At 42.6% G+C, this 12,539-nt stretch overlaps 1 protein-coding gene across 1 annotated transcript; it reads left to right on the top strand.

The window, feature by feature from the left end:
• The first annotated feature begins 6,408 nt into the window (after nt 1-6,408).
• Nucleotides 6,409-6,987, top strand: LOC126335988 (gustatory receptor 23a-like). The gene has a single exon (XM_049999500.1). It carries the CDS (start codon nt 6,409-6,411, stop codon nt 6,985-6,987), a length of 579 nt encoding a protein of 192 aa, XP_049855457.1.
• Nucleotides 6,988-12,539: the final 5,552 nt, after the last annotated feature.

The following is a 12,539-nucleotide window of genomic DNA, read 5'->3' as shown; positions in this document are numbered from 1 at the left end:
AATTTTAGCAATGGCTGGGGGTAGTTTCCTCACGAAAGACTCATGTTATGGGCGGGAGCTTGCCATCTCGGTGCCACGGCTATGTTACTGTTTGGAACGTTGAAAAATATGCATTTCATTTTCATTCACTATGCACGCCTTTCATATTTTATTCTTTTTGCAATTCTATCATCGTTTTACAATTGCAGTGGGATCCCTATATGGCTAGACAATTTTCTGTGGCAATTGTGACGTCACTTGTGACGTCCGTTGCAACTCATTACGTCACATACAAAAAAATGTTTATATATGTTTCATATATTTTTATTTTTAATTTATCAGTATGATTCTTTCTCTCAGGGATATTGTATTCTCTTATCACTTTTACTTACGTGCATAAGTAAATATGAAACGGGTTCTTGAAGGGCCTCAGTTATTCATGTACCAGCTTCAGATTTTGAACGTGATGACTAAAATATAGTTCACTGATTTGAATGTAATTTTGTTAATTTCTATTGATTGATTGCAAAGCAAGGCTTGAGAGAATTTTGATTGTTGCCGTGGAGCGGCCAAGATAAAACCTACTGAACTCATGGAATCTGTATAGTTTAAAAACATGAACTTTAACGTAAATTAATTACCTGTTGCAATTTAAAAAGGTTCTTATAACGAAATCTCTCGCATTTACAGTTACTTTTAACACGTTGAAAAATAAATTAACACTTACGCGCGTAATGGGGGACCAGAGGCTGCATCGGAAGATGAGCTTCTCGCAGCGCAAATTACTGAAAAAATGCTTATTAAAAATAATTAGGCACTGAGAGCATTTGAGGTGACAACTATTACAAAGAAATTAATTTTGTAATAATAATAACAACTTTATTTTGGAAATGGACATGAATAACTTACATAAAATATGTGTAACCGCTCAATGGCTGCCTTCCGTCTAGCGAAACAAAATAGTTCAATAGTATATGAATGAGCGGAAATAACGACCTTATTTTCCTCATATTTATGTGAGTTCTCGTTTGCCCACTTTCTGTAATAAAGATGTCATAGTAATTTCGTTCTGCATTCATCAATTCAATGAAACTCCCCTCACATGTAAGAGCACCTTGCAACCCCCCATTAAACCTTATGATCAGCAAATTATCTAATCAATTAGTGCTTTGCTTAGTCGGTCTCCTTAAGGTCGTGCGGATCTCGTGCTTTTGTTTGTTGGGACAGAGTTTGTTCTCACAGATCGGTTGCCACCACTGCACTTGCGGAACTGGTGGTAACTAAATGAAATTCTTCCCTTCCGTATAAGAGAAAAGCCATGGCTCACTGTGAGTCATGAACAAAATTCCACGCGATGTGGCGAAAGTTGGTTGCCTTATCCTGAACAAGTGACAGAGAGTTTGAATTAAATAACTATTCCCTATTCACTAAATTTATTGGTTGAGGAATCTTTCACAATTCCAATAGGAAAGTGCTTTAATCAAACAAGGCACCGCTTTTAACCGTCAAGGTCGGCTAATATGTTTCTTCGTTTCTACAGTTGTTTCGGCTACTGCCATGATCAGATAAAAACTTAGAACATATGAAACAGCGGTCAGTGGCGGTATCAACGAAACATCTGCCAAACTTGGTGTTGTCTACTGAATGACACGCTGCATAGGAGTAGTTTTATTAGTACTCGTGCTGTACGTTACTTTGCAAGTTTGTATTTTTGACCTGTTCCATAATCAATGAACACTACTTGCCATTAAAATTGCTACACCAAGAGGAAATGCAAATAATACACAGGTAATCATTGGACAAATATAGAGGGTGATTCAAAAAGAATACCACAACTATAGGAATTTAAAACTCTGCAACGACAAAAGGCAGAGCTAAGCACTATCTGTCGGCGAATTAAGGGAGCTATAAAGTTTCATTTAGTTGTACATTTGTTCGCTTGAGGCGCTGTTGACTAGGCGTCAGCGTCAGTTGATGCTAAGATGGCGACCGCTCAACAGAAAGCTTTTTGTGTTATTGAGTACGGCAGAAGTGAATTGACGACAATTGCTCAGCGTGCATTTCGAACGAAGTATGGTGTTAAACCTCCTGATAGGAGGTGTATTAAACGTTGGTATAAACAGTTTACAGAGAATGGGTGTTTGTGCAAAGGGAAAAGTTCTGGACGGCCGAGAACGAGTGATGAAAATGTAGCACGCATCCAGCAAGCATTTGTTCGCAGCCCAGGAAAATCGACTCGAAGAGCTAGCAGAGAGCTGCAAATTCCACAATCAACTCTATGGAGAGTCCTACGAAAAAGGTTAGTTATGAAACCTTATCGTCTGAAATTGGTTCAAGCACTGTCTGCAGCTGATAAGATTAAAAGAATCGATTTCTGTGATTTTATCCTTTCTCAAATGGAAACAGATGAATCATTCGTTTCAAAGATTGTGTTTAGTAATGAAGCAACTTTCCACACTAACGGGAAAGTCAACCGTCACAATGTCTGTATATGGGGCACTGAGAATCCGCAGGAAACAACTCAGTGTGAACGTGACTCTTCTAAGGTGAACGTTTTCTGTGCCATTTCAGCCAGTAAAGTTTTTGGTCCCTTTTTCTTCGAAGGTGCTACTGTAACTGGACTACGGTATCTGGAGATGTTAGAGAATAGGCTGTTCCCTCAGCTCGAACAAGAAGCACAACAATTCATATTTCAACAGGATGGAGCGCCACCACATTGGCACTTATCTGTCCGCAACTACCTGAACGTCAACTACCCGAGGCGATGGATCGGTTGCCAGGCAGCCCGTGACAGAGCACTTCATCACTGGCCTCCAAGAAGCCCTGATCTTACCACCTGCGATTTTTTCTTATGGGGGTATGTTAAGGATATGGTGTTTCGGCCACATCTCCCAGTCACCATTGATGATTTGAAACGAGAAATAACAGCAGCTATCCAAACTGTTACGCCTGATATGCTACAGAGAGTGTGGAACGAGTTGGAGTATCGGGTTGATATTGCTCGAGTGTCAGGAGGGGACCATATTGAACATCTCTGAACTTGTTTTTGAGTGAAAAAAAAACCTTTTTTAAATACTCTTTGTAATGATGTATAAAAGAAGGTTATACTATGTTTCTTTCATTAAATACACATTTTTAAAGTTATGGTATTCTTTTTGAATCACCCTGTATTATACTACAACTGACATGTGATTACATTTTCACGCACTTTGGGTGCATAGATCATGAGGAATCAGTACCCAGAACAACCACCTCAGGCCGTAATAACGGCCTTGATACGCCTGGGTATTGAGTCAAGCAGACCTTGGATGGCGTGTACATGTACAGCTGCCCATGCAGCTTCAACACGATACCACAGTTCATCAACAGTAGTGACTGGCGTATTGTGACGAGCCAGTTGCTGGCCACCATTGACCAGACGTTTTTAATTGGTGAGAGATCTGGTGAATGTGCTGTCCAGGGCAGCAGTCGAACATTTTCTGTATCCACAAAGGTCCGTACAGGACCTGCAACACGTGGTCGTGCATTATCCTGCTGAAATGTAGGGCTTCGCAAGGGTCGAATGAAGGGTAGAGCCACGGGTCGTAACACATCTGAAATGTAACGTCCACTGTTCAAAGTGTCGTCAATGCGAAAAATAGGTAACCGAGACGTGTAACCAATGGCACTCCATACCATCACGCCGGTTGATACGCCAGTATGGCGATGACGAATACCCACTTCCAATGCGTATTCACCGCGATGTTGCCAAACATGGATGCGACCATCATGGTGCTGTAAACAGAACCAGGATTCATCATTCAATGACGTTAGCCATTCGTGCAACCAGGTTCTGCGTTAAGTACACAATCGCAGGCGCTCCTGTCTATGGTGCAGCAAGGGTAACCGCAGCCATGGTCTCCGAACTGATAGTCCATCCTGCTGCAAACGTCGTCGAACTGTTCGTTCAGATGGTTGTTTTCTTGCAAACGTCCCCATCTGTTGACTCGGGTATCGAGACGTGGCTGCACTATGCGTTACAGCCATGCGGATAAGATGCCTGTCATCTCGATTCCATATTCTGCTAACAGTCATTGGATATCGACCAACGCGAGCAGCAATGTCGCGATACGATAAACCGCAATCGCGATAGGCTACAATCCGACCTTTATCAAAGTCGGAAACGTGATGGTACGTAATTCTCCTCCTTACACGAGGCATCACAACAACGTTTGACCAGGCAACGCCGGTCAACTGCAGTTTGTGTATGAGAAATCGGTTGGAAACTTTCCTCATGTTAGCACGTTGTAGGTGTCGCCAACGGCGCTAACCTTGTGTGAATGCTCTGAAAAGCTAATCATTTGCATATTACAGCATCTTCTTCCTGTCGGTTAAATTTTGCGTCTGTAACACGTCATCTTCGTGGTGTAGCAATTTTAATGGCCAGTAGTGTAATAATAGCCACGATGTCTAACAACACTATTCGAGCAATACAGACCGAAGACATTAACTTTATTATCTTTTCTTTCAAATCAGTCAAGGGCAAATTAAAGCTGCATCAGATAGTTTTATATTTTATGTCGCTTTCAATTACACAAACACAACTCGTCCATTTTCTCTTAAATTACGTGTTCACTATATAATTACCGACATTGATTAGTTACATTCAGCATCGGAGTGCACCGGACTTGACAGAGCTACTCGTTATCGCATCACAGACCCTCACTGGTGATTACTCCGAAGCATTTTCCGCCTATCCGTACGGAGCGCATATTCTTCATTCTTCGCCATCTCCGTCCTTATCCGGTATAATTACCTAATTCATTAGCTATCTTCCCCCAGCGAATTTTTAACAAATAAAATTGCAAATATAATTAATCAGATGAGGGAAAACTCCAGCATGGTATGAGTCATGTTTAATTATCATGCTGTCAGAATGGTCCTTTTGACACAGAATTGAAGAAATGCTTGCTCAGAAGTAACCGTTTTCCATAACTGGCACCGAAGCTTCATAGCTCTGATATTTTCTTTCACGTCGTATGTATCTCCAAGGAATGATATCCACTGGCCAGCCTTCTTCACAAGTCATGTTTTTTGAACTTAGTTCTCTTATATGCGTCAATTTATGTTCACAGGGTCCATTTGAATATTTGTTACTTGCTGGTTGTTTGCTGTTGGCATTCATAAATTATTTGTAAAGCAATTTTGACGCCTACAGGAGTGTTAACTGAAGCATGTCTGACAGATATGGCAGGATGAAAACGGTGGTACCAGAAACGAAAAAACTAAGTCAATTGATGTAGATGAGGTTCGAATAGAAAAAAGAAAAACCACTGGGAGTTTACCTTAAATGTCGTCGCAAAACACCAAAGCTCTTTATCAAGTCTGAAGTTCGCTACTATCTGTCTCCAATTTATTAGCAACGCTATAGCTGCTGACATGGAGTGGTATGCCAGCGTAAAATTTTTTAAGGTTGCCTCCACACAATCGAAACCATTAACGCAATTTATGTGCGACATTTCATTGAGGTAAAGGTCGGTATGAGCAATTTACCTTAGTGGTCGCGAACTAAGTTCCTTAATACAGTGTCACGATAAATTGATCTGGAAGCCATCTAGTTATCATGTCTTCCGAAATACTGAGCGTCTTTGGAGTACTGCATACAAGGTTTCAGTCTGTCTTGCGCCATCAGAGTTGCATACACACTAGTGGGAACAGCGGGAGCCTCAAACTATACTATTGTTTTGCTTTAAAATCGGATATGTGGAAACAAGGTGATTAATATCTTGCATGGTTAGCTGTACATAATATCTACCAACATCTCTTCACTAACGGCCATATCTCAGTCATACGCGTTTTGTAATGGAGTCTTACAGTTTCAAAGCAGCCATAAGACCGTTGTACATGGTGAGCCACATCTGTGGTCTGAATCCCGTAATGAGCTCCAACAGGAGCAACGTATTTAAACGTGGGCTCAGACGACCTCTCAGTGAAGCTATAACTGCAGCGTGGTTAGCTGTCATCACGGGTGTTGGCTCTTACTGCAGCTACACCCACTCGTGCACATATTTACTTCCAGTTTTTCTGAGAGCGGCACAGTTTCCGTTAGTGGTCATGACTCTGTTGATCTGGTTGGAACCCACATCACTGCTAATCACGTGTCTTATTACGAGGAAGCAGTTTATATGTGAACTTACTGACCTGTTAGACCAGGTGGATATTTTACTTCCACGTCAATGTGGTGAGATTAGTTTCCAGACTTTCAAGAAGACGAGAATAATGTCCATTCTTCTGCTGTCTACCGTTATAATAAAATTGCTTTTTGTGGCTACAGCCAATGCCATTGAGGTAACTGAAGGACGGAGTGTAATAGTTACCCACTTCCTTTTGCCATATTCTCATCTGTGGCAAGTGCAATTCTTCAGTATAGTGTTGACAGTGCGAGACCGGATGGGTGCCGTCTGCACACAGCTGTTGAGGAGTGTGCGGCCGCCACTGTGCAGGGAGGCGGAGCTGGAGGAGGCGGCGACCTCCGCAGGGCGACTGTGGGTGGCGGAGGGTGAACTGCGGCGGCTGCAGCGCGCCAGGCTGTCCCTCCACCGCGTCGCCCGACTCTGCGGACAGCACTTTGGTGTCGCGCTGCTGCTGTCTGTCCTCAAGAGCTTGGTTCGCATGGTGCTAAAGACGTACTTTCTCGTGCTGCTTCTGAGGTGGTACAAGTTTGTCCAGAAGGAGCTGCTTGCCGTCGTATATGTGACATGCGTGGAGCTGGTGTTTGCAGCAGGCAGCCTTCTCGCCATGTGCTGGGCTTGCTCCTCTGCGTCTGCCCGTGCTGCCACAGCAGGCAGGCTGATGGATTTGATTCTGGCTGTACGACCTCCTTCCTCGGCACCAGGTGTTCTCCAACTGTCATTGGGGAAGTTCGCGTTTTCTGCTGCCGGCTTCTTCGACATAGATCTGCACTTGTATGTTGCCGTGATTGGTACTGTTGTAACCTACATTGTGATCCTTGCGCAGTTTTTTGTATAATGTTGGGAGAGGCTTGTATGTAGAAGCCCAACGGTAACACAGACGTAAAAATTATATAACTTTTCTATTTATAGCAGATGCTGTACAATATCTTATCGCACTACTTTTCTTTAGGTATTGTGCCTCAGTGCTATTGATAGGTGAGGCCAATTGAACTGAAATATTTCAGCACTAATGTACTAATTCACTCGAAGGGAAAAACTAATTCTCAACCACACATTACAAGTGACAAGTCAGACACTACACGAGTGAGCAGTTGTGATACGCCAGTTCTGTTGCTTGTTTGCAAAACGTATCACTTCGACGACAAATCTGCAGTTCATTAGTTTCATCAATAGGAATAGCTTATTAGGATGTGCGAGGTGACTTCTAGTTGGGCCTATGAGATCCACTCTGAGTTCAAGCAGTTTACAGTTTACACTACAGGTTCACTGCTATTATGCCTGTTCATCTCAATATTACTAGTCTCAAGTCAGATCTCAAATAGTATCTTTTGAATGCTGATTGAACAGTGGTCTTAATCTTGACTGTGGTTCTTTCAAGTATTGGCAACTAAGATATTAACATTGGTCTCAGTATTCTCAGAACTTCTACACAATGACTTGGATTGCGAATGAGTAATTTTAGCCATACCATTTCGGGTTTTATTGAATCCATACTAATAATGTTTTTCACACATTCGTTGACAAACAAGAAGTTTGGAACACAGTGAGCGGAAACTTGAAATGTTGGATTTAAGTACACCACCGTAAATAGAACCGAGAAACTTAGCTTTACACGTGTCACAGGTTTCCTATTTTGAACTGCAGAGTTTTAACACATATTCAGGTTCCTACTGATTCGTGGCTGTTAAGTTGTGATGTATACTTTTACTCTCTCTTCTTAGGAGCATCTAGTTATGTTTGAAATTGGTAGTGTAATCTTACTCTCCTTCCAAATACCTGGTTATCAATGAAATATTTAATGTGTCGTATATTTATTAAATTATACGTATATCATGTGGGTCACTTTATACGTTAACAGTTCACATTTAGTCTTCCAGGTATTTTTTTCTAACTGCTTTGTCTTGAAGCTGTAACTCAAAGTTTGACTGTGCTTCTATTTCGTTAAGACAATTGACGTTGCCTACACCAGTTCTTCCTTGTCAGTCACATTCTCATTCTACCACTTTGCAGTTACTTAAGTAACTGTCTGCCTTGCTTTAGCGAAGGCTAATATTTACTTCATTGTGGCTAATGTTACTGCAGCATTGAACTGAAATTTTCATTGCACTGCCCTGTACAAAAACGTACACACACTGCTTCCCTTTATTTCTCTCAGACATCGGACGCTGGTATGAAGGTCACAGTTAAAGTCAGAGGAGAACTGAGTAGAGAGAGGACAGTTTAAAATGGAGGCTACATTCATGAAACAATGGATGAACCTTGTGGAACTCAGTAACTTAGTCATGATGGTTTGCAGAGAGGATTTTTCATTTTATGCATCTGTTCAACATTGTCAGATGCGTTCTTAGTTGTTTGGAGCAATAATTATCTTACGTGTAAGCTTCATGGTAAGAGAAATGTAACTTCATTTCAGTTTCACATATGCGCAATCACCAATGTAATTTCCAGTATCATGCTAAGAAAACGTAATCTAGGAAACGAGAAAGGGTTGCCTGTTGTGGCGTTCATATGTCTACAGTCAAAAATGTACAAAATCAAGAGCCGCCCCTAGGCGGGCAGATGTGCAAACACACTGATGGATCAAGTTAATTTTCAGTCTCGTCATGTCGAATAGAGACTCGATGGAACTATTTACGTGTGTGAGAGAGACATGATGTGTGCAAGAATGGTCCATGTATTGTAAATGTATATTGAATACTGTCTGTGTGTGTGTGTGCGGGTTAGGTGAACTCTGTCTCTGTGCGTATTTACTTTTCATGAGTAGATTCTCTCGTCCAGTTTTAATGAGATGTGACAACACTACACACACACATGTAAATGTGCTGTTGCTAATTTCAGGATGAGTATGTTTGCAGTTGGTATGTAGGCAATAAAATTTGAACATCATTTGTTATAATGCTACGAAAATACTCAATCCGTGAGATAATTTGTAGCCGACACATGTATGTCGCACTTTGTAGTAGAAGTAGAGGCATGTACTTTAAGATATAGTGTCATTTGTTTTGGTCCTAAGAGGCTTTAATTATTCAGGAACACACATTTTATACAAATTGCTAGCAACCATAAAAACTGTAGCTACTACTGGGTAGAATTTGAGAAAAGATTTACGGACTGACAACTGCTTTTATTCTATGACCGAATCATTTAGCAGCACCACTTGATGTATATTTTATTCATAGTATTAAATAACGTTAGTGTTACGTGAATTATGACTTCTCCTCATCTTTAGGGCATTAATGCTTTCTGTGTAATCAAATATAGTATTTTTATCTCATGAACTCCAGTGACCATAATTTTAAATGTTTCTGACAAGTTTAATATAAACTTTTACATGTAAATTTGTCTCAGATTTTTTTACATGTCCCATCGCCTTCCGAACCATCATATTTACTATCTGTGGATGAACCGTGAACACATAAAAAAAATTACCTGATCTCTACGTACCACACAAAATGTCTGTCAGCTACATGGAGAAGACATTGGTGCATGACACGTAAACCTCCAGAGGAAATAACTACTTGACAGAAAGTCCATCCTCTGTCTGCAAAGAATGCTTAAAACATTTTTCCATGATTTGGAAACTGGAACAAGTATAAGAACGTACAACAGGATATTGACATCACAATAGCACTAAAAAGGCATTTAGTGAAAAAAGCACTTAAATTATTTGGCTTTTTCGGTCTTTGTTTATTTTCGCTTGATGCCAAGTTTTACATCCAGCACGTATTAAGAATTACGAGAAGTATATCTGTCTGTCATAGTAATATTCATCCCTTACGGTTCATAGTCCAGCCAGATTTTAGGAGACCACTACGAGCTGGTGTCAACTGGTGCTGGTCCTGAGATTTCCAGCATTCTCAGGGTGCTGATTCCTTCTTGCTAGGTAGTATGCTGCACTGTGTGCTAGCAACTCCACTGCCTGCCCCAGTAAGAGGTGATTCATGGGTAGTTCTTTGAACTGCAGCAGTGGCACCCACTCAGCTCAAATACACTCCTGGAAATGGAAAAAAGAACACATTGACACCGGTGTGTCAGACCCATCATACTTGCTCCGGACACTGCGAGAGGGCTGTACAAGCAATGATCACACGCACGGCACAGCGGACACACCAGGAACCGCGGTGTTGGCCGTCGAATGGCGCTAGCTGCGCAGCATTTGTGCACCGCCGCCGTCAGTGTCAGCCAGTTTGCCGTCGCATACGGAGCTCCATCGCAGTCTTTACACTGGTAGCATGCCGCGACAGCGTGGACGTGAACCGTATGTGCTGTTGACGGACTTTGAGCGAGGGCGTATAGTGGGCAGGCGGGAGGCCGGGTGGACGTACCGCTGAATTGCTCAACACGTGGGGCGTGAGGTCTCCACAGTACATCGACGTTGTCGCCAGTGGTCGGCGGAAGGTGCACGTGCCCGTCGACCTGGGACCGGACCGCAGCGACGCACGGATGCACGCCAAGACCGTAGGATCCTACGCAGTGCCGTAGGGGACCGCACCGCCACTTCCCAGCAAATTAGGAACACTGTTGCTCCTGGGGTATCGGCGAGGACCATTCGCAACCGTCTCCATGAAGCTGGGCTACGGTCCTGCACACCGTTAGGCCGTCTTCCGCTCACGCCCCAACATCGTGCAGCCCGCCTCCAGTGGTGCCGCGACAGGCGTGAATGGAGGGACAACTGGAGACGTGTCGTCTTCAGCGATGAGAGTCGCTTCTGCCTTGGTGCCAATGATGGTCGTATGCGTGTTTGGAGCAGTGCAGGGGAGCGCCACAATCAGGACTGTATACGACCGAGGCACACAGGGCCAACACCCGGCATCATGGTGTGGGGAGCGATCTCCTACACTGGCTGTACACCTCTGGTGATCGTCGAGGGGACACTGAATAGTGCACGGTACATCGAAACCGTCATCGAACCCATCGTTCTACCATTCCTAGACCGGCAAGGGAACTTGCTGTTCCAACAGGACAATGCACGTCCGCATGTATCCCGTGCCACCCAACATGCTCTAGAAGGTGTAAGTCAACTACCCTGGCCAGCAAGATCTCCGGATCTGCCCCCCATTGAGCATGTTTGGGACTGGATGAAGCGTCGTCTCACGCGGTCTGCACGTCCAGCACGAACGCTGGTCCAACTGAGGCGCCAGGTGGAAATGGCATGGCAATCCGTTCCACAGGACTACATCCAGCATCTCTACGATCGTCTCCATGGGAGAATAGCAGCCTGCATTGCTGCGAAAGGTGGATATACATTGTACTAGTGCCGACATTGTGCATGCTCTGTTGACTTTGTCTATGTGCCTGTGGTTGTGTCAGTGTTATCATGGGATGTATCTGACCCCAGGAATGTGTCAATAAAGTTTCCCCTTCCTGGGACAATGAATTCACGGTGTTCTGATTTCATTTTCCAGGAGTGTATTCGTCTCCTCAACCCACACACATTCAATAGTTGTTTTAGTTTCTCTCTCACATCACATGAAAGAATGAAATAATTTTGATGCCATACTTTTGTAATCAGATATGTTATTATACGAGTAAATTTTTATTTCAAAGGATTTTTTGTCTTATAAGTGTACTTTTCTTCTTTGTTTTTGTCTTGCAATTAATTAACTCCTTGCTAAAAGTTGATTGTGAACGTACTACTAACTGCTAAGTTCCATAGACTTTATTAAAGCATCAAACTACTAATAGTTTGTCAAATTCGCTGTTTGCTTTGTATGGACTAGTGAGGCAAACACACAGACGTGCTTCGTAAGTTTGATAATCTTCACCTCACGTTTGCAGCAGCTCTTATGTTGTGTATGTACCTTGTCTGGAACAAATCTGTTCCAAGCGGGAATAGCTACCAATGTAGACTTCAGTCGGTCAGTACACGCATCAAGCTGCTCGCTCTTTGCTCGTGAGCGTGGCAGCTGCTCGGCAGTGGGGCAGCGAGTAACTCGTGACTCAAGCACAGGCGTTCACGAGCGAGGAGACTCACTCAAAATCGTAGTGGAAGGGAAGTGGCCAAATGTGGTAATGAAAAGCCTGCGATGAATATGGCACGTAAGATGTGTACACGTTTGATAAATTCATTATTTAATCTTAATAATAATTTGATCTTTTCCGTTTTCGTCCCTCAATATTTAGAAATATTATAGTAGCAGATAACAATCGCACGATTTGTTCGTTGAAAATGTGTCAAGAAGAAAAACTTTTCTTTGCAATAATCAAACTCTGTTTACGAAGTCATTTCATGGTACTTTAATGTAAGAAATGACATTATTTATACTTGGAACGACGTTTTTCGCGACGGCACTTATATATAAAACATTCTCGGTTTTCTTGCCGCGTCAGTTCTGAATAAAATTTCGATTTTTCTACGATTACCCACATCGTCATCGTCAGGAGAAA

Source organism: Schistocerca gregaria, chromosome 1, assembly GCF_023897955.1.
Source record: "Schistocerca gregaria isolate iqSchGreg1 chromosome 1, iqSchGreg1.2, whole genome shotgun sequence".
NCBI classification, from domain to species: domain Eukaryota; kingdom Metazoa; phylum Arthropoda; class Insecta; order Orthoptera; family Acrididae; genus Schistocerca; species Schistocerca gregaria.
The sequence above is the reverse complement of the archived record's forward strand: the minus strand, read 5'-3'. Positions and strand labels throughout refer to the sequence as shown.

Bases quoted from the DNA above. Each gene is read 5' to 3' on its own strand.
- LOC126335988 (XM_049999500.1), top strand. From the start codon at position 6,409: ATGGGTGCCGTCTGCACACAGCTGTTGAGGAGTGTGCGGCCGCCACTG.